The sequence below is a fragment of the Platalea leucorodia genome, assembly GCF_965183815.1.
Source record: "Platalea leucorodia genome assembly, chromosome: 3".
Taxonomy (NCBI): Eukaryota; Metazoa; Chordata; class Aves; order Pelecaniformes; family Threskiornithidae; genus Platalea; species Platalea leucorodia.
This window is the reverse complement of record NC_138825.1, coordinates 77,986,653-78,011,816: the sequence shown is the minus strand read 5'-3', so window position 1 is coordinate 78,011,816 and position 25,164 is coordinate 77,986,653. Positions and strand designations below refer to the sequence as shown.

The window sequence follows — 25,164 nt, the reverse complement described above, 5'->3', positions numbered from 1 at the left end:
GCAGTAACGTGTGGCATGATGCAGGCTTGCAATGCTGCTCATCCTTGTATGGCTGCATGAAAAACTCAGCTCACAGACCTGGCCTCAACACTGTTTCAAAAAGCGGTAAGCGCAGGACTCTGGAGCTAGCCCTATCCCTCCCTTGAATCACCGCTGCAATGCTTTTTACCAATAGACTTTCATCTGACACCTGGGCAATTCCTGCAGCAGCTCATTTTACAAAGGCGTAAGTGATGTTTAAAGCAGGTTGCCATCCTGATGATGTGAATGGGACTGCTAGGACAGTCAGCACTGGGGAGCAGGTTAAGATTTCAAGCACTTCCCAACTGGCCACAAACCCGTTACAAAAATGCTTTACCTGACACCATCTCGCCTCCATAGCCCTGCTTGATGAGCGAGAAGACGGCCTTTTGCTGGAGCGCGCAGTCGATGCAGGCCTGAACAGCCTGCTGCAGGGCTGTGGACGGTCTCTCGGGCCCAAAGTGCTCTGGGAGCTGCTGCACTTTTTTTTTGTCAAGGTACGGCCCCAGGTTCGCTTGTTTATTGACATAAATGCAGACTGTAGAAACAAAATCCCAACAAGGTTATTGCAAAATGGACCAGAGAGCATCCTAGCAAATGCTAGCTTTATACTTTTCTATTTATTTCATAAGATCTTCCATTCATTGGTGGATTGCTGCCATTTGTGATGGCGCAGCCAGGCTTCCTTGCACTGATCGCCCATGCTCTATGTGAATTAAGCTGAGTTTGGGCCTTTGCTTGGTGTCACAGGTGCAGGTAAGCTACATGCAACTAAAGAAGCTCCTGGAAGCCCCCCTGTGTGTGCCTGGGCTCTGCTGTCTTGCCAACTGCCTTGCACATCCAGCTGGTCACCAGAAAAAATGCCCGGGAAGTGCAGGACAGTGACTAGCAGGGGTGACCTTACAGCGATGGGTAAACTCCAGCCTGAGGTGGTTTGGTTTGTTTGTTTGTTTATTTTCTCTATGTGTTTTCAGACTGGTTCATTGAGAGGCCCTCTCAGAAGCACTATTCTGAGCTGAGTTTTGGGAGACTTTGGTTCCTTTCTGCTTCTGACCTCAATGCAGCTGGAATTCCTAGAGGGTTATGCTGCGCTGAGCTGCACAGTGCAATACCAGAGACTCCAGTCTTTGGGAGCTTCCTGACCCCCATGTCCAATCCAGCACTCTGCAAACTGCATTGCTTCGAGGGAAACTGTACATGGCGTGCAGTGCTAAATCTTCATTTGGGACCACAGCTGCGCGGCTGCGCTGCACAGGGCGTCTGTGAGGGATGCCCCAGCCTCTTCACAGCCAAGCCCTGCATGCCTCCTCTCATACAGCGTTGCCTGTGAAGGCAGTTTTTCTACATGCCATCAGGCCTGCTGGCAATAGCCAAAAAATCAGTGTTCTCTCGCTAGCATGAACTTATTTTAAGCTTGGCTGAGGCTAACTGCATCTCAGAGGAAGCGGAGATAACGCTGTGGTAACTAAGGGCGACTAAGACACAGCCTAAAGTCAGGCTAAAGTGAGACATATTATAATAGCTGGCTGAGTGTGCTTGAGCTGTCATCTCTCAGACAATATAACATTATCCTCTGACAGAAATCAGATATGTGACAAAAAAAACATCAAGCGGAGTGGAGGACATGGTGACAGCTGTGTAAAGTTGGAAATAATTTACAGTTTGCATCACCGTAATGAAAATCTAGTGCGACTGTCACAGCGCACTCTGCTACCCAGCCTCTCACTGAACAGCAGAAGGGGCTCAAGCAGTATATCCTGGCTAAACAGGAGGATAATAGCAATCATACTTATCATTATATAGCACTTTACACCTTCTGCGTGCCAAACAAAGAAAGGGATAATGCATCGAAAGACAGCAGCAGCATGCATGAATTGCAGGGGGCTGTCAGGGTGCGCTTTCTTGGTGTGCCACTGTGCCAGACCTTGCCAAATCTGCAGGATGTGGCTTCTGCCGTGACAAGCCACCAGTTTTGTTCGGGGCTTGGCAGCAGGAGGGACTCTGCAGCCTGCAGGCAGCGTGCTGGGTCCCTTGCTGGGGAGTGAGGGCCCCTGTGGTCCCTTCAGTGCAGATAGGGAAGTAAAAGTTGGCTTGAGCCTGCCTCCACCTCCCGCAAACTCTGCTCTGGTGGGAGCCTACATGCACCGTTGGGAAGATGCTGGGACAAAAGGTGCCAGCGGCATGGGAACAGGCAGATGGAGGTGCGGGAAGCCGCATCCGCAGAGCCCAAAATGACCCATGGAGCCTCTGTCTCTGTGGCCACCCCGGCGATCTGGTGGGGCTGGTGGACTGTGCCTCCCTGTTCCCCTCCAAAAGCGGCACCGGGCACACCTCTCAGGGCAGCACTATGAAACGCCACTTGGCTGATATTTGCCAAGCACTTTGCAGTCTTTGCATGTGAAGGGATAAATGAGAATAAAATATATTATTATCATCATTGTCACTACGTTTAGTATCATTCTGCTACCAGAGCAGATGGAAAACTTCTCCTCTGTGCATCCCAGCTAAGAAATAATGGGATTTATGTGTTGTGTTTAGATTCTAATGTTATCTAATCCATTTCTCTCCTGAAATCTCAGGGTAAATCATCTGTCTTGTTGATTTGCTTCTCATTTACATCAGTTTAAAAGCATTGACCTATGTTTCTTCTGGTAATATAAGCAAAAAAAAGAACAAGGCTATGTTTTCTGTGACTACAGTCAGAAATGACCAGGTCTGCTGTTGATACAAGGCATTGGGGTTTACGTGCTTGCTAACCCTGCCTACAGTCAGACCATGGCTCCTCTGTCCTTCTTCTCCCCACAGCTGTAACAGATGCTTCATGTTCACATTGGGGTTTAGTCTGGTCACTGCAACACTTTTGAAGGGGTAAGTGTCGGGTATAAAATGGTAGTATCCATGGGACACTGATGTCCACATTGCAAGAGGAAAAGATTTGAGGTCTCCACTAAACTTGACACATGGCAGTCAAAATATAGTCTTGCAGGACATCTGTGCTTTTTGTCACTGGCCACCAGTCTAATCTGCAAACACCCCATTTTCATGAGCTGTGCCTGTTCTGGAAAGAACAGCATCTGGCTGTCAACCCGTGGTTTCTGCTCACCCCTTGGCCAAGGAGCACTTGAGGGTGGGTACCTGTGAGAGCTTGTGGGGTGGCTGAGTTGGGTATCGTAGCTGCATCCTGGGGGATTGAACTAATATCTGGTTCTGGTGTGCTTCTCGGCGGAGAGATCGCTAAGGGAGTCATCAGGACACGAGACTTCAGCTGCAAAAAATAACCGGTTGGGCAATGAAAATATACACAAGATATTCCAGTTTTATTTTGTATATGTCACTCCCCATGAACTCCCACTCTTCAGCAGTCTGCTATTGCATCACTTTCTCCAGGCCAGGATCATCCATTCTGCTCCCCGGAGGATACTGGAACCTGAAGCCTGACTGATTTGCAGCAGACAACAACGCCTTAAGTTACAGGATGCAAATATTATGCCACCCACCGGGTAGTTATTTACACCTGAGCAAATTGGGTGTAACACTCTAACAAATCAGTGCAATGGCATTTTACGACCCGTTTCATGTGGGTGTAAACAATTCTCTGCAACTCAGAAACACAGGGTCTTTAACTACATCATAATTTAGGGCCAAATTCTGCTCTTGGTTACAGGGGTGTAAATCTTGTGTAAATCCAGTGGCACCAAGAGGCTACTTTGGGCTAACATCCGTGTAAATAAGCTCAGACTGTGCTCCATAGTGCGTTATTACCAGACAGTAAATACAAACTGCTGCACTGTTGCACCCAGTAATCTTCATGACCTGCAGCCCGGCTTGGAGAAGTGAAACACGATGGGAATTTATGGTGCAATATCACTACGTCTTTATGCTGCCAGTACCTGGCAACATCTCACCAGTCAAGTGATGATCAGGTCCTCATAATTACAAAGGGCTGATGTGATGGATGTGACCTGAAGGTACCACTCTCGCTTTTCCTTTCATAGAATCATAGAATCATAGAATTGTTAAGGTTGGAAAAGACCCTTAAGATCATCGAGTCCAACCGTTAACCTAACACTGCCAAGTCCACCACTAAACCATGTCCTCAAGCACCACGTCTGCCCATCTTTTAAGTACCTCCAGGGATGGAGACTCAACCCCTTCCCTGGGCAGCCTGTTCCAATGCCTGACCACCCCTTTGGTGAAGAAGTTTTTTCTAATATCCAACCTAAACTTCCCCTGGCGCAGCTTGAGGCCGTTTCCTCTTGTCCTATCACTTGTTACTTGGGAGAAGAGACCGACCCCCACCTTGCTACAGCCTCCTTTCAGGTAGTTGTAGAGAGCACTAAGGTCTCCCCTCAGCCTCCTCTTCTCCAGGCTAAACAACCCCAGTTCCCTCAGCCGCTCCTCATAAGACTTGTGCTCCAGACCCTTCACCAACTTCGTTGCCCTTCTCTGGACACGCTCCAGCACCTCGATGTCCTTCTTGGAGTGAGGGGCCCAAAACTGAACACAGTACTCGAGGTGCGGCCTCACCAGTGCCGAGTACAGGGGCACCATCACCTCCCTGGTCCTGCTGGCCACGCTATTCCTGATACCCTTTCGCTACGAAGGGAAGCGAGGGGAAAGCAGAGAGCCAGACACGCAGCTGCCTGGTTTATATATTTACATATACTACACCGAGCTGTTCTTCTGGCAGGTGATTTTTTTGTTGTTGTTTTTCAGTGGCCAAAAGTAAAAATGCTATAAGTGACAAGCGTAAGAATGAAAAGGAATTTTTAGACCTGTTGAATTTGCAGAGTATTGCTTCTCTCAGAGCTTACGCCCAAGCTGGAAATAATGTACAAAGTATATTGTAGGTAGAAATGAAGCCAGACCACTGACTACAAACCCAAACCTTGAGCAAGTCCTGTTGGAGAGTGGAGGTAATTTTGCGTAAAGATTCATGCTGTCCATGATTATGATTACAACTGTCTAAAATAATGGTTGCTGTTTCAGTGTAATGGTAAAAACAGAAAGCTGGGAAGGGAGAGGGAATGTTGTTGTACTTAGTGCCACCCAAGTGAGCTTTTTACCATTAAATCTTTGGGAGTTTGGATCATTCCCCAGTTACTGGCTTATCCAGCAAGGGCTTCACTTAGAGAGAATTCAAGATCTCTCTTGCTTTCAGTAGCACAGTAGCCTGTTCTGGGATGGTACCCATCAAAAAAACCAAAAAGGCCATCTTTGTTGAGATGGGTGTAATTTTTGCCTGCCGGAGCTCCACCAAGGCCTTCCTGAACTTGCTCCTTTATGCAACCTAGAGCTTCCCTCAGAGCAGCCTCTGTGGAAAGATGGCCACGATAAGCCGGGATGGAAATAAAAGCTGGCTCCTCATCTGGGCACCATCCCCTGCAGGGCTCTGTTTGGCACCTGGGGCAGAGGCTGTATCCCACCTGTCTCAGATGTGCCAGGCACCACCTCCACATGGTGCCCCCTCCACATGGTGCCCCTCCCCTGGGCTGGGCTAAATTGCTTTGGATTTAGCCTGAACAAGGGAGAAAATGTTCAATAAGTGAACGTAAGACAAGCTATGGATTTTACCTCCTGCTGTATGGCAGCCGTAGGGGACTAGGGACCCTGAGCTGGCTCCTGGCTAATGCCAGTCCTCACCTGCCTGTGTTGTCCTGTTTTTATAGGGTTGTCTTGCCTTTGGATTGGGCTCAGGAGAGACCAGCGGCAAAGTGTTGTCGGTTAGTTTTCCCAGCAATTAAAATAAATGGGGGGAAGACAGTGTTTCAAAAATCAAGATCCTGATCCAGTTTGGGGTTTATCCCATGTGGGAAGGTGAGAAGTGGCAAGGTTTGCTTTTGTTCTGTAGCAACATGTCAATGACTCACTTTTCTATGCTGAAGTGGGCTGGCACTGTGAAACTTTGGGTAGCCCTTATGCTAGGCTTCTGGGCTCACTTTTGATCGTACACACATATGCATATATAATAAATGCATATAGACATATGTGTGTTTGTACATAGTATATACACAGATATACAAGTATATACATTTATATAGAGATGTACATATATACTTGTACATATATTTATGTATGCATATATATATAAGCATAGAATCATAGAATCATTTAGGTTGGAAAAGACCTTTAAGATCATCGAGTCCAACTGTAAACCTGACACTGCCAAGTCCACCACTAAACCATGTCCCTAAGTGCCACAACTACCCATCTTTTAAATACCTCCAGGGATGGGGACTCAACCACTTCCCTGGGCAGCCTGTTCCAATGCGTGATAACCCTTTCGGTGAAGAAATTTTTCCTAATATCCAATCTAAACCTCTCCTGGCACAACTTAAGGCCGTTTCCTCTCATTCTGTATAAAAATATATATATGGACTCACACATGCACATATCCACATAGACACTATTTTGGAGACAGCACACCTAATAATTTCTGTTTCACTTGCCTGTTGGCTCTTTATCCCCCTTACTGGCTCACAGCCCAGTGGCCCCAAACACAGGCACACGAGTCCCCTCTCCAGCGCCTGAGCCTCATGCACCATCTGAGTGTGTGCTGCCCCACAAGCACCATCAGCCCAGTGGAGGTGAAGGTGGGACAGTGCCCAGTAGACCTCTTTCTCCACCTGTTCCCTGGCTGTTGGAGGCCCAGGCAGGCTTATGTTTAAGAGCAAATAAACAGAGGGCAAGACTTGTGTAAACTCTCTAGCTTGGAAGCCCCTTCTTGGCAGTTTGCTGTTTTAGCGAACAGTTTACTGCAAACTTAATTGCAACAGTATGTGCTCTACAGCCTCTGGATACAGCTAAATGACATTTTATTAGGGGTAGCTGAGAACGTGCCTTCATTAGATCAAAATAAAACAATGCCTGATTACAAGAGACAGTAAGCTAGCAAACATAGCTTAAATACCTTCTGGACACTGAACCCCTGAATAGTCCCTGAATATTACCAAGTGTAGATCTCCAAGTATTTAATTTAAAGATGTCTTTTCTTGGACTGATCCTTCTCTATCAAAAAGCCAGCCCAACCAACCAGCTGACTGACTGAGAGCTTGGCAGTAGAGAGCACATATCCATAAAAGTGAAAAAAAGCGGTGAAAAAGAGAGAGAGAAAAAAGGAGACAGAGCAAGTCTGTCAGAGCGCTTTGGGAAATCCTTGTGGTAAGATATTTGAATCAGCTTTTGAATATCAAACGTCATAAGTTTTAATATGCACAGCAGGAGACATAAAAGACAATGGTTGCTTTAAAACAAGATGTACAACCAACCCCCCCCCCCCCCCCCCCCCCGCCCCCAGTCTTATGGACCTTCTACCATGGAAAAGAGATCAGAGAAAGCTGATCAGAGATTTAGGGAAGAAAATAATTGTGTGTACTTTGCCAAAGTCACAGTGCATTAGATGCAGAGAGAACTTGGGCTTTCATGACATTGATGCTGGCTGCAGGCTTATCTGAGTATGCAGTGGCCCCAGACAGGGAGGACCCTGTTGAGTTCTGTTATGATCTGCACAGCGTTTTGGAGCAGTCAGGATTCATCTAGCTGATATTTCTGTCATCCCACACCAAAAAAAAAAGTGAAAGAGGGAGAAGAACATTTACCAGGTAGCTTTTTCTTCTTCTGAACAAGTTCTCTGCCAGCTCGTATAATAAAATACACAGGAAAGAAATAAGACGAACCAAGATGCAAACTTTCTGTGTGCTTTCCTTAAACCACTTAGATCATAGGTCTTGATCTTTATGGCTCCTAGTTCCCCTGTACTGGTTGTCCCTTGTCCTGACAAAACATCTGCTAGAAAAGGCTGGGGTTCATCCCATCCCCGCGGGCCAGTGTCCTTCCAGCCAGGAGGGCAGAGGCACCTTCTGGCCACAAGAGATTTTGCTGCTGGAGAGAAAACCACCTCCAGCACCTGCAGATGTGCACACAGATGTGTACCACAGTGAGTGCCTGGGCCGGCCTGGTTCTGCTGTGTGGGCTTCTGACGGCTGGGCAGAAAGGTGCCATTAAACGTGCACCAAGGGAAGCACAGAGCTTCTGAATACATTTTGAGGTCCTTGACTATACGTCACGCTCTCTGTGCTGCGGGTAAGGAGGCTCAGCGTGAGGCAAGTCAGGGCTCAGCTCAGTCTCTGGGGCAGAGAGGGCTCAGCACTGTGCTGGGAAAGGCAAAACACAGTCCAAGGTCTTTCCCACCTTTTCTTCTTGTGTCATACCATACCTTTCTTCTGCGCAGCAAATGATGCAGGGGAGTCTGCACGCAGCCTCCTACATCCCTTAAGTGTTTTGCAGTGAATGAGGCAGGTAACCTTAAGAGTAGTGTATGCAACCTTGAAATCCAAGGCTGTATCACAGAACAGGTGAATAATCAGGCCACTTTAAGCTTGTCTGTGCAATCTTGGTCCCAGTGTGTCCGAATCCTGACTGCTTATTTGTCATCATTAATAGTGACTTCTAGGACAGCAGGGCAACCTATGCTCTGTAATGGAAATATTGTCACTCCACTCTCCATGCACCGTCCTGTGCAGGGCAACTCTTGCTACCCACCCCACCTGGCAGGAGCTTGCAAGGTCCCAGCCGACTGCTCGCCCCAGGCTGGGGCCACCTGCCCAGGCAGAAGCTGCTGCAGTGGCATGCGGGGACAAGCTGCCCTCGGGCTGCTCGGATGGGTTTTGTTGCCCTCTGGGAGGGATGTGGTGGTCTTTGCCGCAGCACTGCCTCACGCGTGTGTCGCTCCGATGTCCTCTAATACTGCAAATCCCCCATGATGCTAACACAACCTTCCCTCGTATGGGCTTTCCAAGCGGATCCTCGGGGCTGCTCCTCACTTACAGCCAGAGAAATAAAGCTGATCCATCTACTAACCACCCCCCAGCTGCCAGAATAGGCTTTTTCCTAATGAGATTCAGACAGTCAGAAAGAATATTGTATTTAGGGAAAATGTAGCATTTTATGGCAAATAGCTTTGCATCAGGTACAAAACTGTTTTTGGAAAAACAGCTGATGAAATTTTATAACCAAAGCTGTGAAAAAATAAACAGGATAGCGAGAAAAAGGACTTTGCTTGGTAGTGAAGCGTGATGAAATGTCATTTTAGGAAGACACAGATATTTGCTTTAATATCAACGAAAACAGGCAATGGGTCATCTGGCTATAAAGAGCATGTGATTGAAAATGTCTGTTATTCACATCTCAGTCAAAATAAATTTAAATCTAGGCTGTAAATTCCTAGTTTGCTAAAAATTCAGAAGTATTTTTCCATCTGTTCTGTAATAATTCAGCTATCTTGTTGCTATAAAGAATTTGGTCTTCTGCCATTTGGGCAGGGAGTCATTTTTTAAAATGCGTTTAAGTCTCATGGTATCTGAAAGTCATACAATTAGCGAGCTAATTAAATCAAGCTAAAGTTCCCCATCAAAAAATATAATCTTTGACTCGCACTGGGGAAGTGTTTGTGATGGAGAGGGGTTCACTTCAGCTGAGTGCGCAGTGTACAAAGGCGCCTCTCAGAAAATGTTGCTTTGGTGTACGAGTCCTATAGCACAAATAAACAGCATCAGGCCAGATGCCTCGGATGCTACAGCTCACAAGTGTCAGGTCCAGAAACTTAAGCCATCAGTTATAAAAGGATGTCTTTTTACTCGCCATCACTCACCAAGAAATAACATCATCCCAGATTCACCGCTGAAGGAGGGATGCCGTTGCCTCCCCGCTAAGTCTCTGGGGATGGGGAGGGGGGGGTGTGGTACCCAGTGGGGGGAAAAGCATCCCTTTGGAAGAGGAGGGGGCAACGGCAATCAACTGCTCAGCCACCTAGGTCCGAAGTGCAATGTTACTGCAGCATTTTAGGAAATTTAAGTTTCCCTTTTCACTTCTCTCACTTACAAATATGTGGTTGGTGAAAGGTTCTTTCACAGGTGGATGGGTGCATTTGGGGTGGAACAAAACATACTCCACAGCAATTTCTATTTTTTTTTTCAAATTACAAATCAAATGTAAATGCAGAATAAGAAATGGAGGGTCAGCAAGACAAGCGGGGCAGAAGGACTGGGGTCTGCTGAAACTCTGCATACAAAGTCATCGTGGTGTTTGGCAAATCACTTAATCATCTCAGGGACTCAATTTCACCACATCTCCAAAGTAGTATTATACCAGAGTTGGATGCTTTTGATCTAAAGAGCCTATAAGTGACCCAGCGTTACTGATAATAATTTAAATTATTGGTAATAACAAGTAACTCAAGTAAAACAATTCAGATGTTTCTGTCCCAGAGTTTTAACCTAATACTGAAGTGAAAAATAATAAGTATTTCCATATTCCACATTTTACAAAATACTAGAGTAGTTGCCCCAGTCTTAGCTTGGACACGCAGCTCTATTTTGGACTACGGCTATAAAATTCTGTGGTAATCCCAGGAGAGACACCTGAGCCTGCTGTCAGGTTGGCTCTGCTTGGCCGCTGCTGTTACATCATTCACATTACCGAAGTTAAGGCTTTTCAGAAGAAATGGCAAACTGCAGCTGAAACTGTTTCTTAGCCATGCAAGGTGTGTTTTCAGCACTGCTGAAGCACACTTCAGAATGTGCTTCCATAGCAGAGAGGGGTGCGGATGAAGTAGGGAGAGCATGGAGAGACACGGGAGAAGGCAGAAGAGGAGAAAGCATTAAGGGGTGAGGTACTGATGGCTACTGCAGTAGGTGTTGCACAGGGGGATGCAGAGGAGTAGGGGATTCTGGAAAAGGGATGCAGAGGGGTGGTGAGGAGGGCTTGCTGGAAAAGAGGAGGAAGGAGGGAGGTTGGAGGATGGGAGGAAGAAGAAGGTCTGGCAGGAGGTGAAAAGGAGGGAAGGGCAACAATAAGGGTAGCCTGCTCTAGATAAAGCCCAAACCCAAGGAACTGAGATATTTGGTCCCTGTGCCCAGAGCTCGGACGGCAGCACTGTGCATGGAGCCTTGCTGCCTCCCCTGAACCGGGAGAGACCCAGGGAAGAGCCGGGCAGCACCCGGGGCCGAGCCCTTTTCCAGGGAGGGCTGGGACAGGCCCTGTGCATGCACCACGCACGTTACTCACTTTTCTGTTTTGACGTCAGAAACTGAAGCAGCTAGTATTTTCTAACAGTTAGCAGTTTGCCCTCCTTGTGTAAAAGACTGCATGTCTGTACCCATTCCCATTAAAAACAAGCAACATGCACAGCAAACATGTACGGTGCCGCTAGCTGGATGCAGACAGAGATGGAGTGGATAACAGAGCAATCTACTGACAGAAGACCCTCACTACAATGTAGCTCATTTTCACTCCCCAGAATTAATTCCCCTCCCTTCATCACGGTCCCGTTCTCGCCTGGTCTGAGGTGCAACAGTGGCCCCGTTCCTGCCGGAGCAGAAGGTGGAGAAGGAGTGTGAAAAACACGTATCTACCTTGAACCCAGGTTTTCTCCCTCTCTTCTTTGGGATCTTCACGACCGGCAAAGCACCGGCTGGTGCCGAGTAGAGGTTGTGAACAGCCATTTTGATGGGCGCCGGCTGGAGCGGGGGCCGCCCTCGCTTCCTCCCCGCCATCCTAGGGGACTGCATCTCCCCAGGGGCCACGCTGGGCGGCAGGCACGGCAAGTGGCTCATCTGCCCCGGGGCTGCTGATCAACCAGAAGGGAGAGAAAGAAAGAAAATATTAAAAAGAGCTTTTTATTTATTTTTGATTTTAAGTTTTTCATCCAAACGCAGCGCAGTAACACGTTTTCTCATGCTGTTATTTTCTCCATTACTGTCGATCATAAAGCAGCAACAAATATGCCGCAGATGTGCGCTCCTGGGTGGGATTCGCCTTGCCACAGCTGCCTCGGCTTCTTCAAAGCTGGACAAAACCCTCATCATGCCCGTTTCCCTCTGCTAATTATGAATACAGTACAGGGAGCTGGCTCAGGTGGCGAGGTCTCTATTGCAGGTGCCTAATAGGTGAACGCCACGGTGGCCACCTTAACCCTGCATCCTGCAGATGAGCATGGTGAAGGCACGTGATGAGCTTGCACCCATCAGTGCCTGCTTTCAGAGAGGTTTGGAGCAGCTGACCTCCTGAGGTCCCTGCCAACCCGATTTTTTCCCAGATTCTGTGGTTCTGCACATCCTCCCTCACCTCGGAAGTGCTACTGATACCAAAATGGACTTCCCTCCGCTTTATACACAGCGGTCCAGAGCGAGGAGGCAGAACTGGACCACAGGGCTGCCGGCACAAGGTAGCCACGTCAGAGGAGAATTGCCAAACATTTACTCTCTGCAATTTTATAGCATCTGTTACCATGCATGTTAGTAGTGGGCTTTTGGATGTACTCCATCAAAAGCTGTTATTTCACCACAACTCCATGCAGCTGATTAAGTTGAGCAGGGGTAATGGAGTGGAATCTGGTCCATTTTCCTCTGTCCAGGTTTTAATAAAGAAAACAAATATACAACCATACAGAGAGTACCAAGGGAATATACAGCAATCTTCACAGCTTCTGGCAAGGGTCACATGCTAACAGAGGTAAATTAAAAAAAAAAAAAATCAACTGCAGAAATACATTTTTAAATGTTGGTTTGTCCAGGCATCTGCTTTTCTGCGCGTGGGCAGAATACTAGTCCCAGTCCTGCCTGCATACATTGCTAGACATAAGGGTCTAAGCAATTCTCATGCTTTTATGATAAGCCTTGCGATGGCTGACGTTTTCAATTTCATGCTCCCTCAGGCCAGTGATAACAGAAGACTCCCTGCTCTCTGTTTTTACAGAGCAGAGTCAGCCCTCTCAGCTACAGAGAAAAGCCTAAAACTGTGGTCCAAGGGCATCCTCTAAGCTCAAAGAACATAAAGCAAGTAAAGGTTTGTTTATTACTACAAACAACTACAATTTTTTACAAAATCTACAAACTACAGAATCTACAAATTTCTCAGTACACTTCAAATCTCGAATTTCAGAACCCAGTGTGATTGGACTGATCAGAGCTGACATTGCTGACAATGAAATCGGGGTTGCTCTCCCAGACAGTGGGAAGGGTACTACTTGATAGGGGCCACTGGTGACACATGTCTGCAGCTGGGGGCTTCTCTGCCTCAAAGGCAAATATGTTTTGCCTAGTTAAAACTTTGTAAGCATGACTGACTAACAAGCAACTCACTTCTCTGATCTTATCCAGTCAGTAGTTTACACAGTCTGCTGTAGGATAAGAAAATTAGAGAGCCCTCAGCCCTACCCTCCGGTAAATGCATTTATTTGCAATATCTTAAAAACTGATGTTTTTTTTTTTAATAACACTAGGAGTATCTGCTCAGTTCAGACAGATCCATTACATACGGCAGGACTTATAGATTGACTGTAAAATTTCCAGTCTTCAATATCGGCTGCCTAAAACTCTCATGCAAACACTGAATGTTTAACATCAGATCAGAGCAAACCTGCAGTGCCTAATGTACCATATTGTCCAGGGCTGCTGTGGTTGCATTTTCCAGGCATGCTCAGCCAGCTTGGAAAACACCTGAAAGCCTGCCATGGGGCTCTGATTTTTCCCAAATAAAAGTCTCGTGTGACTGCAGAGAGTATACTTTCAGGGTTAAAAGCATCAGGCTTGCCACAGCAGGAGACAAATGGAAAAGCTCTCTGTATCCTGAGCATCACCGATTTCCTTCTGTCTTCATCAGTGTGCATTTTCCTCCCTGTAGTGCTTTCTGAGGGACACCCTCAGTGTCTCTTCCACTTCCCAAAACAAAACGTCCCCGGGACGTTATGTTACAGGCTGGCTGTGGGCAGGGAGTTCAGCAGGGAAGGGAAGAATTACACTGGATTTGGCACAAAAACCCTCTATGAAAGCCTAATGCTTCAGGCTTTGCATTTTGGTCTGCTTTAAACAAAGCCTGGCAACACAAACTTTCACGGAGGAGCTTGGCAGAGGCTGAGGAAGACAAGCCCAGCCCAGTTTTGCTCCCTACCTGAGGAAGAGCAATAGTTCCTGCGGTGGTGGCCATTGGTAGCCATGAGGCTGTGAGACAGGGGATGTGGACCTGCATTGAACACCACACTGCGTTGCCTTTATTGTATTCGCCTTTGATGGTAAAGGTAGCTGGTGGCACCTCAGAAACTCTGAGAGTTAACAGCCCCCGAAGCAGAAGAGCTGCTGACCCAGAGCACTTCTTTGACTGAAATGTTGCTTTCTTTTGCAACTGGTAAAGTATTAAACACATGGTGGTCAGGAAACACACTGAATATTAGCAATCACAATTTTCTGGTCCTCTCTTTCTGCTCTCGACACTTCTGACACTGTGCGTTGGCAAAACTCAAGCTCCTTGCCACATGTGCTGACACACAAGACCCAACTGGACTGTGCACACAATGATAGCAGTATAACGTATTTGAATTGATACAGCAAAGACAAGAAGTCAACTGCAGTACACAAGCTGTTGCTATTATGCTTAATTACAAACCCAACCGTGACTTGATTCTCCTTTATTTTATGCTAAGGGAAATGGAGAGCGCCTTTGGTGGCATTTACTGTGTTACGCTGCTGTAGATCCTGGAAGGCAAGTGTGCTCCACAGCAGCGGGGGAAGACAGCAGACAAGCAAAAATTGCCTCTGTCTGACAGGGGGTGACAGCACGACCTCCTCTTACAGCCAGGAGAAAGCTCTTGAACAAGCTGGAAAAACACGCGGTCAAATTGTGGGTCGGCCAGAGGGGTACAAGGGCTTGTCTGACTGCCCCCCGCCCCCCGACAAAGTCAGGGCGTTACCTCGGAAGGACGTTCCTGTGGCAGCCCCGTCCGCTGCCACAGCCTGGGCTTGACCCACAGCTCAGCTGCTGGAAAGCTTAGGGATGTCAAGGCAAGTTAGGAGAACTTGATGCAATTTAAGGGCAAATTCAAGGAAGCAAATTACAGGCTACTAACAAAGGCACCCCCTCAGTTTAGGAAAACAGTACAAAAAAAAAAAAGGTACAAATAGCCTGGGAGAGTATTTTGGGAGGGAAATCAGTATACGTTTGCCCTGTCCTTGTACTCTTCCTAAGCCACTAGCTTTGGACGGCCAACCATGGCATAGCTTCAGTCTGACCTAGGTCTATGACTTTCCTATTCTTAGTATAAAAATAACAGCAGGAAACTGCTTTATATTTGTGGCTTCTCATCACTTAATGCAGGGCTAGACACAGGGTAACCTTTTCTTACTTGTCTCTCAAACATTGTCATCTGGAAATTTAATTTCCAACCCTGCCTTCCACATTGCCCCATCAGATCCCAGAGAGGAGGCAGGAGGGAAACACCTCTCCCCACCCTGATGCCCGGGCAAGCACTGCAGGCAGGGTGAAGTCTTGCCCCCTCCGGGCAGCAGAGGTTCTGCCATGACTTCAGAAGATCCTGAGGAGCACACTGTGCATGGCAGTCCACCCCTGTGGAGGGACAAGGGTGGAGAGAAAAACATGCCCTAGACCAACATGGGTGACCTGTAGGATGTTTCTAACAGCCTGTGCTTTGCCCTGAGCTTGCCCTGCATGATGTGTTGGTGTATATGCTGTATGATTAGCAACACAGCTTACTGGGCTGGCAACTGTAGCTGATAGTGGAGGGAGCTACAGTGCATTTCCTCCCAAGCTGAGTATTTTTGATGGACTGCAAAGATCTGTTCTTAATAAAAATAAATGCCTGCAATAAATGCAGCTTTTAACCTGCACTCCAGTAACTGCAAGGGCTGAAGGTAAAAATATCACATTAAATTTTATATCGGTAATTCCAGAGGATGATCATTTAAACTTGGTTTACACCAGGTCTCATGCAAACCCGTGCCTGGACTGGCACAGAGATGATGCATAGGGAAGGAACAAGCTATTCATGCCTTAAGCCAAAGGAAGGTGCAAAAGTGCAGTCCAGTAGAAAATGTGCCCGTTTCACAGCAGCTGAAGGAGAATGCCCTTCAGTCCCAGTACAGACACTGGTCCCAGCTGCAGAAGGACTCTGACCCAGGAGTCCCTGCCAGCACTTGCAGCCCTGCCTCCAACTCTTGACTCCTGCAGAGCTTCATGTCTCCCAGATCATGTTCTCCCAGAACAACCATATGTGGAAAAGATATAAACTTCTTGTAATCTTGTCTGGCTTTCCTTCAGCTGTTGTTCAGGAAAGCACACTCTGCGAGGGAGTATCACATTATTAAATAGGAGGGAGGGGATACTTTTCAGCTAGTAACAGGACTATTTTGCCCTCTTTCTCTGTGCACAGCAGGGCAGCCCTTTGACTGTGACCGCTCGGAGATGATGGCCTGCAGAGTAGGTGAGCAAAATGAGAAGCATTGCCTGATGTGGAAGCAAAGCTTTATACCTGCATACTCCTCTTGGGTAGTATTCAGGGACGTGAGGCGTTACACATCTCTTTGTCATGAATACCAAAGCAGCACCGCATAGTACATGAAAGGTAAGTGTTTAGTGAAGAAGACAGTAGGAAATTTTGCTAATAAAAGCATTGAACCAATATTCTCTGCATGTTTGGATGTGGTCGCCTAATGACATTGCATGGAGAGCACCCATCTCACCACTGCTCAAAGAAAGGTCAGAATAGTTTTCAGCTGTGGCATGAAGTTCTACAGTGATTTGCAAAGCTCTTCTCTTTTCTTGCCTATCGCCTTGGGGATTGAAGTCAGAAGCAGCTGCTTCTTTGAGGGACTCTCTTGCCCATTTTGACCCCAGGAAGAGAATTTCTACATAAAACTCTTGAGACACTCGAGCCAACAGGATCTGAGTAGAAAGGCCCATTTTCCCAAACCAATCATTAAAGAAACAAACACGACAAATATCTGTGGTAGCTGAGGGAACAAAGCATGGGATTCACCTTGCCTAATTTCAAACCTCAGTTTGTCAGTCACCTCAGCATCGGTGCCTCCAGTCATTTCAGGTGGAATCTCTCTTACACCCTGGGTCATATCTGCCAAAATGTCTTGGGCACCTCAGGCCATCTCAGGTGGCACTAGATGACCGTTTTAGGCAACTATATTTAGTTATATGGAAGAATTCAATAACAGATTGACACCTAAATGCCTACATTCAAATGCCTACCCCTTACACAGAGGTGTCTTTGTGTGTTTGATGTCTGACCTCCCACAGTATCAGTGGAGATCTAGCCAATGTGGTTGAAGGTGTGCAGCCCTTCAGCTGCCCAGACACAGATGTACTTTGTGGTGGGCTCAGTGGCTCTAGGGTCCAGTGAACAGGTGCAATTTGACTACCGTGGGGGCTTTGTCACTTCCTTGTAGACGCCTTTATTTGTGTCTTAATCCAGAACTAATCCCATTTGGGTTTGACTCATCTATTTTAGACCCAATACTAGGATGAGGTTAATGATGTCTTACATATACATGTTTGTTCTGTTTATAAAGTGAGCCCAAGAAAACAAGCTCAGATCTAGATATCTAAATGCCCGGGTGAATTCCACCCTTGGCCGCTCATGCCTGCCCGCAACGGCCAGTTCTGTCTTATCCTGTGTTCAGGAAATTTCTGGTTAACAGTACATTGCATTGCAGAAGAAATCATTGCCTTTTTGGAAGTGGAAACTCAAGCTTCACAGGTAAGAAAGACTTGAGATTCCTGGGCTTCTCCCAGACTCCCTGTGAGGTCCCAGGTGAGGAACTTCCTATTCTTTCAGCGTCTTGCTTCTCCCACATGTCCCACAGCATCCCCTCCAAGAGGCAGGAGGAGAACCAGACATGTGAAGTGACTTGCTCAGGACAAGGCCAGCTGATGGCAGGGTCCAGACTCCTGCTCCCATCACCTATGTCCCAACCACTGCCACATGCTGCTTCTCAAGGAAAAGTGGACAAAATATTTCAGTACCTCTCACTTGGACAAAAGAATGTGTTTCCCCTCTTAATTCCTAGAGCAGTTGAATTTTGCCAGCTATCTCATATTTTAAACATTCTCACAAGCAGTTTAGAAAAGGCTGGAGGAAATACAGACACTTTTTCTTCTGCTTGGAGCCACTCCTAAGGAGACTGATCCTTAGGTATTCAAAAGAGGTGTTTGTGAGTACTCCCTACACAGAGCAGTGCTACAGCAAAGCCTGTAAGCAGATACAAGGAGGAGCGAATGTGGTTTTGTTCTGGGCTGTAAAAACATGGATTTCTAATGAGGTGTAATGTTCTGTTAGAGCTGGTAGCCATATATCATTTTCTCCCTGCAGCACAGCAGAGATTTAACTCTCCTTGATAGAACTGAAAGTAGTAGCAGCATCCCAAGCAGCGTGTAACAGCATCCCTCACTGCGTACTCTGTCTACCTTGCCCTGGAGCCATCGTGTCAGCCAGAGACACTATGGGAAACGGCAGCACTGGTGAGGGCGGGATGGGCAAGATTTCCTTCAGTGTCGTCATTCTGCATCTGAGACACACATGGCAAAAAGGTGGTCTGCATGTTTTTTCGTCTACTTTCCTGCAGAGTAAGAGTTCATGTATTCACAAACTTGTGCTCTCCTTCACTCCCCATATGACTTTTGGACTTGTTGACTCATTTCAAACAGACCTGAAGAGGCATGAGAGCAAAGGGTGCAAAGGTTTGCAGGTGAGGTGGAAATGTGTAAAAGATAGATAGAGATGTGAGACCCACATTTGTGCTCCCCCAGCTTTGGCCAGCTGTCTTATGAGATGTCAAGGATGTGCACAAGTGAGAGCAGAAGACAGAATATAAAAGCTTCAATGCTGAGAAAAGCTCCTATCAGACCTGACACCCCCTCAGACACCCGAATCAGGCAGTTGCAGGGCACAAACCTATAGAAAACCAAGCGTCCTTCTCTCCTCTGCTCAGGAAACCACCTGGGGCTGTTCTCTTAATTGCTCTGTTTGTTCCCTGCTTCATGAGTACTGAAGGAGGCGCAGCAGCTAGTCTGGACATGGCTGGCACACTGTTGCTTGGCTATTTGCATCTCGGGAAATAGCACATTTATCCTTGCAGCTAGTTTCAGCCCTTTTTACCTGCCTGTCTCCAGCTGCAAAATGTGCTGAATAATTTGCCAGAGGATCCAGATCAAACCGAGTTCAAAAAAGAAAACATCTTTTTACTCTTGCAAATGTGTTCCAGTGCAACAGAAACCCAGCAACATTTCTGCCACGGGTGCTTCGCTGGCTGCTCCCCCCTTCAGAAGGGGCCCTGCAGCTGCTGAGAGCAGGTCCTGCAGAGCTGTGTTTGGTATTTTCACAGTGACTGTGTTGGGGTGGGAAAGGACCAGGCATCATGCAAGCAGCGCCCAGTGCTGTACCCTACCCTCTCCTCCCTCTCATGGTCTGGGTGCCTTAATGAAGGGGCAGGGAACTGGTAAGAAACAGCACAGGATTCTTCAAAATCCAGACAAAACGTATTGATGGTGTCTGCTCCTTTCCTTGTTACTAAGAGCAAAAGAAAGAAAAAATGGTTCCCGGTGTCATCTTACAGCCTGATATTTTTTTTAAGTGAAATTCAGCAGCAGTGACGGTGCTGTCCTTGAGGAGGTGTTCTTTTGAAGGATAGCACCCTGGTGACAGCAGGTAGAGCAGTAGCTATGTGCCCTCTCTCACTCAGGTTTGCTTAATGAGCCAGAAGAACTTGAAAACCCTGGCGAGAATGGGACCCCCAGGAGCAGCCGAGGCCAGCCTCGCCTCCTGATCTTACCTTTCTTCATTTGGCCTGACGTTTTTGTTGCAGACAAGTAGCCTGTGGCAGGGAATTGAGGAAATGAAACTTTACGGAGAGCGAGCGAGTGCGGGCAGAGCACTGAAGGAAAGATGTGAAAAATGGATGCGATGAGGCCATGTGAGTGGTAAGGATCGCTTTGCTGAGGTGGTCAAGCCAAATGTGTGCAAAAAAGGAAGAAAACAAAGGCAACTCACTCCTCTCATTGAAAGAAACATGCAGCTAGTAGCATCACTTCTGATATTGCAGAGAAACAAGAAGAAAAACAGTGCCTGGACTCAGTCTCCCACCTCGACAAGCTGTAGGAGAGGGTGGAGTTCCTCTTGCAGGTCTTCGCCTCAGACTGTGGTTTACCATTTGCAAGACAAGGTCCCGGCAAAACAACTCGAGTCGCTTCCCTCAATACCTCAAGGCCTCCTGCCTCAGCATCTGTATGTAGAAGTGCCATTTCAGTTTGCTAAAAAGAGCCTCTTAAAATCCCCTGTCCTGAAATCCTGAGAGTGGTAAAGTGTAGTGGAGTGCAGGTGGAGCAGTCCAGGAGCTGTGCAAAACTCCCTCTGCTAGCTCAGAAGGACAGGATGGAGAGCTGAGGCAGATAGCTGAGTATTATAAGTTTGGTATTTGTTATACAAGTAGTTACTCCTGCAGACTTGCACTCTCAGGATTGCTGTTTGACAGTTCTTCCTATCAGCCTGCCTCCACTGCATCTCCTCACCTTCCCCACCTCGCCTGAGAGTCCTCCCCTTTGCGCTGACAGGCTGCAAAGCTTCCGAAGGAGGTAGGTCCTCTGCCCCATTGCCTCTGCAGGCTCTTACACTCCTGCTCAGGAGGCTGATGGAATGCTGCATCCCGCACCAGCGTCCCTCCGGGTGCAGGGAGGTATCATGGAGGGCTGCTACCTTTCCAGGCTGCAGTCAGGTGAAGATATGTCCCACAGGCCCTCCACCTGCTTCCCCACTGCCCTGCCTCTGGCCATCTGCAATCTGGGACCAAGTGGCGTTTCTCAGGGACTGGGAGGACTGTAATGGAGAGCACATTGCTCTCTTCTCCCTGAACTACCAGATGTGATTTCCAACACCAAGATCCTCCAGCCTCAGTTTCCCCAGCTCAAACCCTGAATGCTGGAGAAGCAAAAGAGCCCAGGATGTCTGTTATTAATTAATTAGATGACACTGGAACAAATCTTTCTGTAAATCCATGAATGTTTGTAGCCCTGATAGGGCTTCAGCCCGTAAAACTGAGGCTGTGATTCTGAACCAGCAATTAAATTTAAATTGGGCTTTTACTGCAGCAGGTCCTGTTTCACATATTCAGCCAAGCAACTGCTAGTTGAAACGCCCTTGTTTCTGATCACACACTTTGCCAGTGTAATTTACAGGTTGCTTTCCAGAAGTCCCCTCCTGCCATTAGCTTTGTTACCAGGGAACTTGCGCGGTTAACAAGCTAACCCTCCTTGAACTACAGGCACACAAAGCAATATCTTATTTATCTACAACCTTCAGACCAGCAAAGAAGGCACCAACTTGTCTTTTGAATGCAGTTACTTTCTTTCTCATCTTCTGTGTCTCGCGCAGAAACCAGATGCTTTCATCACCCACAAGCCACGGATCCTTTCTGCTCTCTGTTAAATTTTCAGGGGCAAAGATTTGGAACAAATGAATGTGAAATGAGCAACATTTATATTATGGCCATTTCAGTTCTCCAGCTGAGTCTGTAATTGGCCGATACTCATATTTTTCCTCTCTCGCTTGTCTGGCAGTACTCTGGCCTCTTCTTTTATAACGGCTTGCTTTTTTCCCTTCCCCCCTCAGTTTTCTGTAGTTTTTACATTTGTGGGACATATTCAAACTATCTCTGCCATAAATGGATAAGCCTCGCAAAGCTGCTAGCTGACTCCAATGAAAGATCCAAATATCTAGATAATTTCCCTAAACTGCTTCCAATGTTTTCTTGAACCAGCTACGCATTGCCCTTCCTGCAGCAAAACAAGAGTTTGACATTTATATGTAGCAGGAAGAAGGACCAGGTACCTAACTCAGAGAAGGTCAATGTATTCAAGTCAGATGGCTAGAGATGGGCAGGGAGGAGGCAATATCCCCGTACTACTTAGTTTTCTAGATCCTACTTGCCCTCTCACCACACAGATTCCCTCTCAGGTGCATTTGGGACAGGACAAGTTGAGGAGGGATTTTGTACACATTTCTGTGGAGGTAATGGAGGAGAATAAATAGAAATAGGCAGCGGAAAGAAAGTCTCACCAGCATCATACCAACAAGCAGATGTGCAATAATTCAGGATGGTTATCCCAACTTGCCTGGTGCACGCTGCAATGAGAGTGCCTGGAAATTTTGGGAAACCACAATGTATTAAAAAAATTTTTTTAAGTGAACGTTTTGCAGTTAAAGAGCAAGATGCAATAAAACTTTTGTTGGAAACATTTCCTTGCATCGGGATGGAAGGGCCGGAAAGCAGCAAAAGAGGCAGACTCACCCCAGCCCCGCTCATCCCCTGCCTGGGCACTCCCCAGCACATGGGAGCATGAAACTCCAGTCCCTGTCACGCTCAGGACCAAGCAGGATTCTCTCTAACTACAGCCAGACTACTAAATAAAAGAGGAGCAGAACTAATGCCTACCTCCAGGGCTCAGGAGCACATTGGAGCTTGCATCCATGTGGCTAAGGTTGGTCCCTGAGCCACAGATTTGTCGTGGGAGAGTTGGATGGAGCAGCCTGGATGAGAGCTAGGGAGGATGCTAATATTAAGCAGAGCAGAGAAGGTTGAGAGCTCTCCCTCTTTTCTATTTATAAAAGGGGGTGCTCTGTTATGAGGAGATGGCCCCTCGATGGCAGACTGTTACCTAATGTGAGGTCCTAGCTTCTCATCATCTGCTGTCACGGCTCTCCCATGTTGTGTGTATTCCTCACAGGGCAACTCCATCCCAACCTCATACACTGGATACCAGGGCACTGGCTTGGTGTGAAATGGCTGTGATTTAAACCCAGCACAGGATGAGAAAGAACTTTCCACCCCCAAAATGCTGTCAGGACATCAATCTGCTTCCCACCGACCCTGCCAACGGTGCCCCAGCCCCAGCCTTTCCGCAACGTCTGCCGCGTGAGGGCCAAAGTGGGCTGCACAACCTGGGCTGATCCCTGAAATCATCTGGAGTTGGCAGAAACAGTCACTAGCAAAGAAACTAGAGTCAAGTTGAAAAACTTCCCATCTTCCCCAGATCCAGTGGACCTCCAGTGGTATAATAAGAAATACAAGTGAACTTTATAGTGGAAAAGAGAAAATTGTCATGATCAGCAACTTGAGGTGGTCTAGATGGTTTTTTTCTAGCATTTATTGCCTCCTGTGCTACTCTAGGCATTTCATCATGGCTTAAATACTATCATCCTCAATTACTTTGCCAAGTAAATACATTTTTAACACAGAGACAGCCCCTGTCCTGGGTATAACCCCCATCATTCCCTACCTTTCTTGAGCCCACAATATAGAATAAAACTTCTGTGCTTCCTTCCTTGTCAAATTATGTCTACGGAATGAAATCACCAGGGCTAATGTGCCCACTTTGGAAAAAGAAGTGGGACACTCCCCTTTCCATTAAAATGTGCTGTACAGACAGTCTGAGCACTGAAGAAGCAGCCCACTACTTCTCCTGTCCCACACAAATGCTATCCCAGCAGCATGAGGGTGACCCCCAGGGGGCTCGGCAGCCGTGTCCAGTCCCCCTGCTCCTGCACCACCCCATGCTTTGCCTCCTTTTCTGTCACCAGTAATATCCAGCCACTGACTCCAGGGTGATTTCTCTCCAACACCAACACACTTGGCTGGATTGTGCATACCAGCTGATATGCCTACCACAGATACCCAGGAAATAAATTAACCCCCTAAATCTGAAGAAGTGATATTACAAAAGTCAATAGGGGAATATCTTTTCTTAGACAGAGGGCAGGAATTTCACACATTTCTCACATAAAGTTATCCTTATTCCTTAGGGACCTGCTGCACTTTTATATTACATTTTGAAAAATAATACTTATAAAAGATTCATCTTTTTCTGGCATAAACTGGAGTAGCTCTTATGTTTCTGTCTTAAGAGACTTCGGGGACCACAGCTTCTGAAGATGCTCAAAGCTTTCACTTCCATGCACGGGAGATAGGTTTATATTCAAACCACATTTTAACGTTGTAATTGGATGGCATAAATAAAAGGATATTCATTTAATCATTGAGTTCAGGACCAGAAAAAAGCACGTGCATCACTTGCTAGAGTCTGCTGTGTTACAAAGGACTGCTTGGGAACAAGACAGTCACCCCACTGCCACCACTTCCCACTTCAGAAGAAAAACTGATGCCTGAGTGGCCACTGGGCAGGCTGGCCGAGGGTGATGGTGGTCTTTCGGGCCATAAGCTGTGATTTTGCCCTGGCCCACCTCTCTTTGGGAAGGCAAGCTCTGGCTGCTCGGAGGCTTGCTGTCTGCATGGATGCCGAGTCTGTCTTTGGGGGAGGCTGCAGGTGGCTCTCAAGATGCAGAGCGGATACATCTGGAATAAAAACATGCTGAGAAACTGCAAAATATCCCAGACCTAAGACTGAACCATGGGAACACCATGTGGCAAGTTAGCAAGGTGTGACTCACTGTGACTGGGGAGCAAAGCTTTGCTAACTGGGGCTGGTTACTAAAGAGTACAGCACACAAGAGTAGAGTTTGCCCCCATTTGATTATATCTGTAATTCATTTTCTAAATAAACATATAACCTTCACTTTTCAGAGCTGTTTTGATCCATTTCCCCCTCCAACGAACCACTATTTCCTGTTTTCTAGATGAGTTTTACATTGTGTTTGCCAACAACACCGTTTTCATCACCTAGAAACTCAATACTCAGAGCAAAACCACTCCAGCTGGCTTGTGTGTCATCGTCTGCACACCTTGAGCAATACATTTTGCAAAATTGTACTGATTAAATGTCTGCTTTTGCTGTTCTTTAAAAAAACACACCCCGGGTGAAAGGTCCCATTGAATGAATTTTCAGTTGGTTTGTGCTTGCAGGTGCCAGTCAGTAGAAGGCACACTTCCAAATCAGCTCTGAGGGGAACTAATGGAAAGCTTTCAGGTACGTTATGGAAACTACACACAAAGTTCAGCCCCCATGTAATTCCAACACTAATTGGTGAGAGCAACACAGAGCACTAGCAGAAGGCATGTATGCTCTTGCAGTCTGGCTTAAGCCTCCACGACGGCGCTCTGTGGGACTGCAGAAGAGCTTGTATTGCACATGGTGATTTTTTTCCCCACAATACATTGAATTGTTCAGTGGTTCTTGAGATATCATTATTTTCATTTTTTCTATGTCTGTATCATAAAATTGGCAAGATGTATCCAACACAGAATGGCAATATCTTCCACTCCTGGCTACATTTCTTCTAATTGGGACAACAATTTGAGTAGCAAAGACAACTCATCACAGTTGGAAATACCTGGAGGT

At 46.9% G+C, this 25,164-nt stretch overlaps 1 protein-coding gene across 1 annotated transcript in view; it reads right to left on the bottom strand.

The window, feature by feature from the left end:
- The window catches only part of SCML4 (Scm polycomb group protein like 4), a gene marked incomplete at its 3' end in the record, with an annotated part of 71,818 nt that overhangs the window by 34,677 nt on the left and 11,977 nt on the right, over positions 1-25,164 (bottom strand). The window contains exons 2-4 of the mRNA XM_082305944.1: positions 11,433-11,647; positions 3,157-3,286; positions 359-559 (exon numbers count right to left, since the gene is read on the bottom strand). Of these exons, the coding sequence (XP_082162070.1) occupies positions 359-559; positions 3,157-3,286; positions 11,433-11,633 (532 nt within the window). The 5' untranslated portion in view covers positions 11,634-11,647. The remainder of the gene's footprint in view (positions 1-358; positions 560-3,156; positions 3,287-11,432; positions 11,648-25,164) is intronic.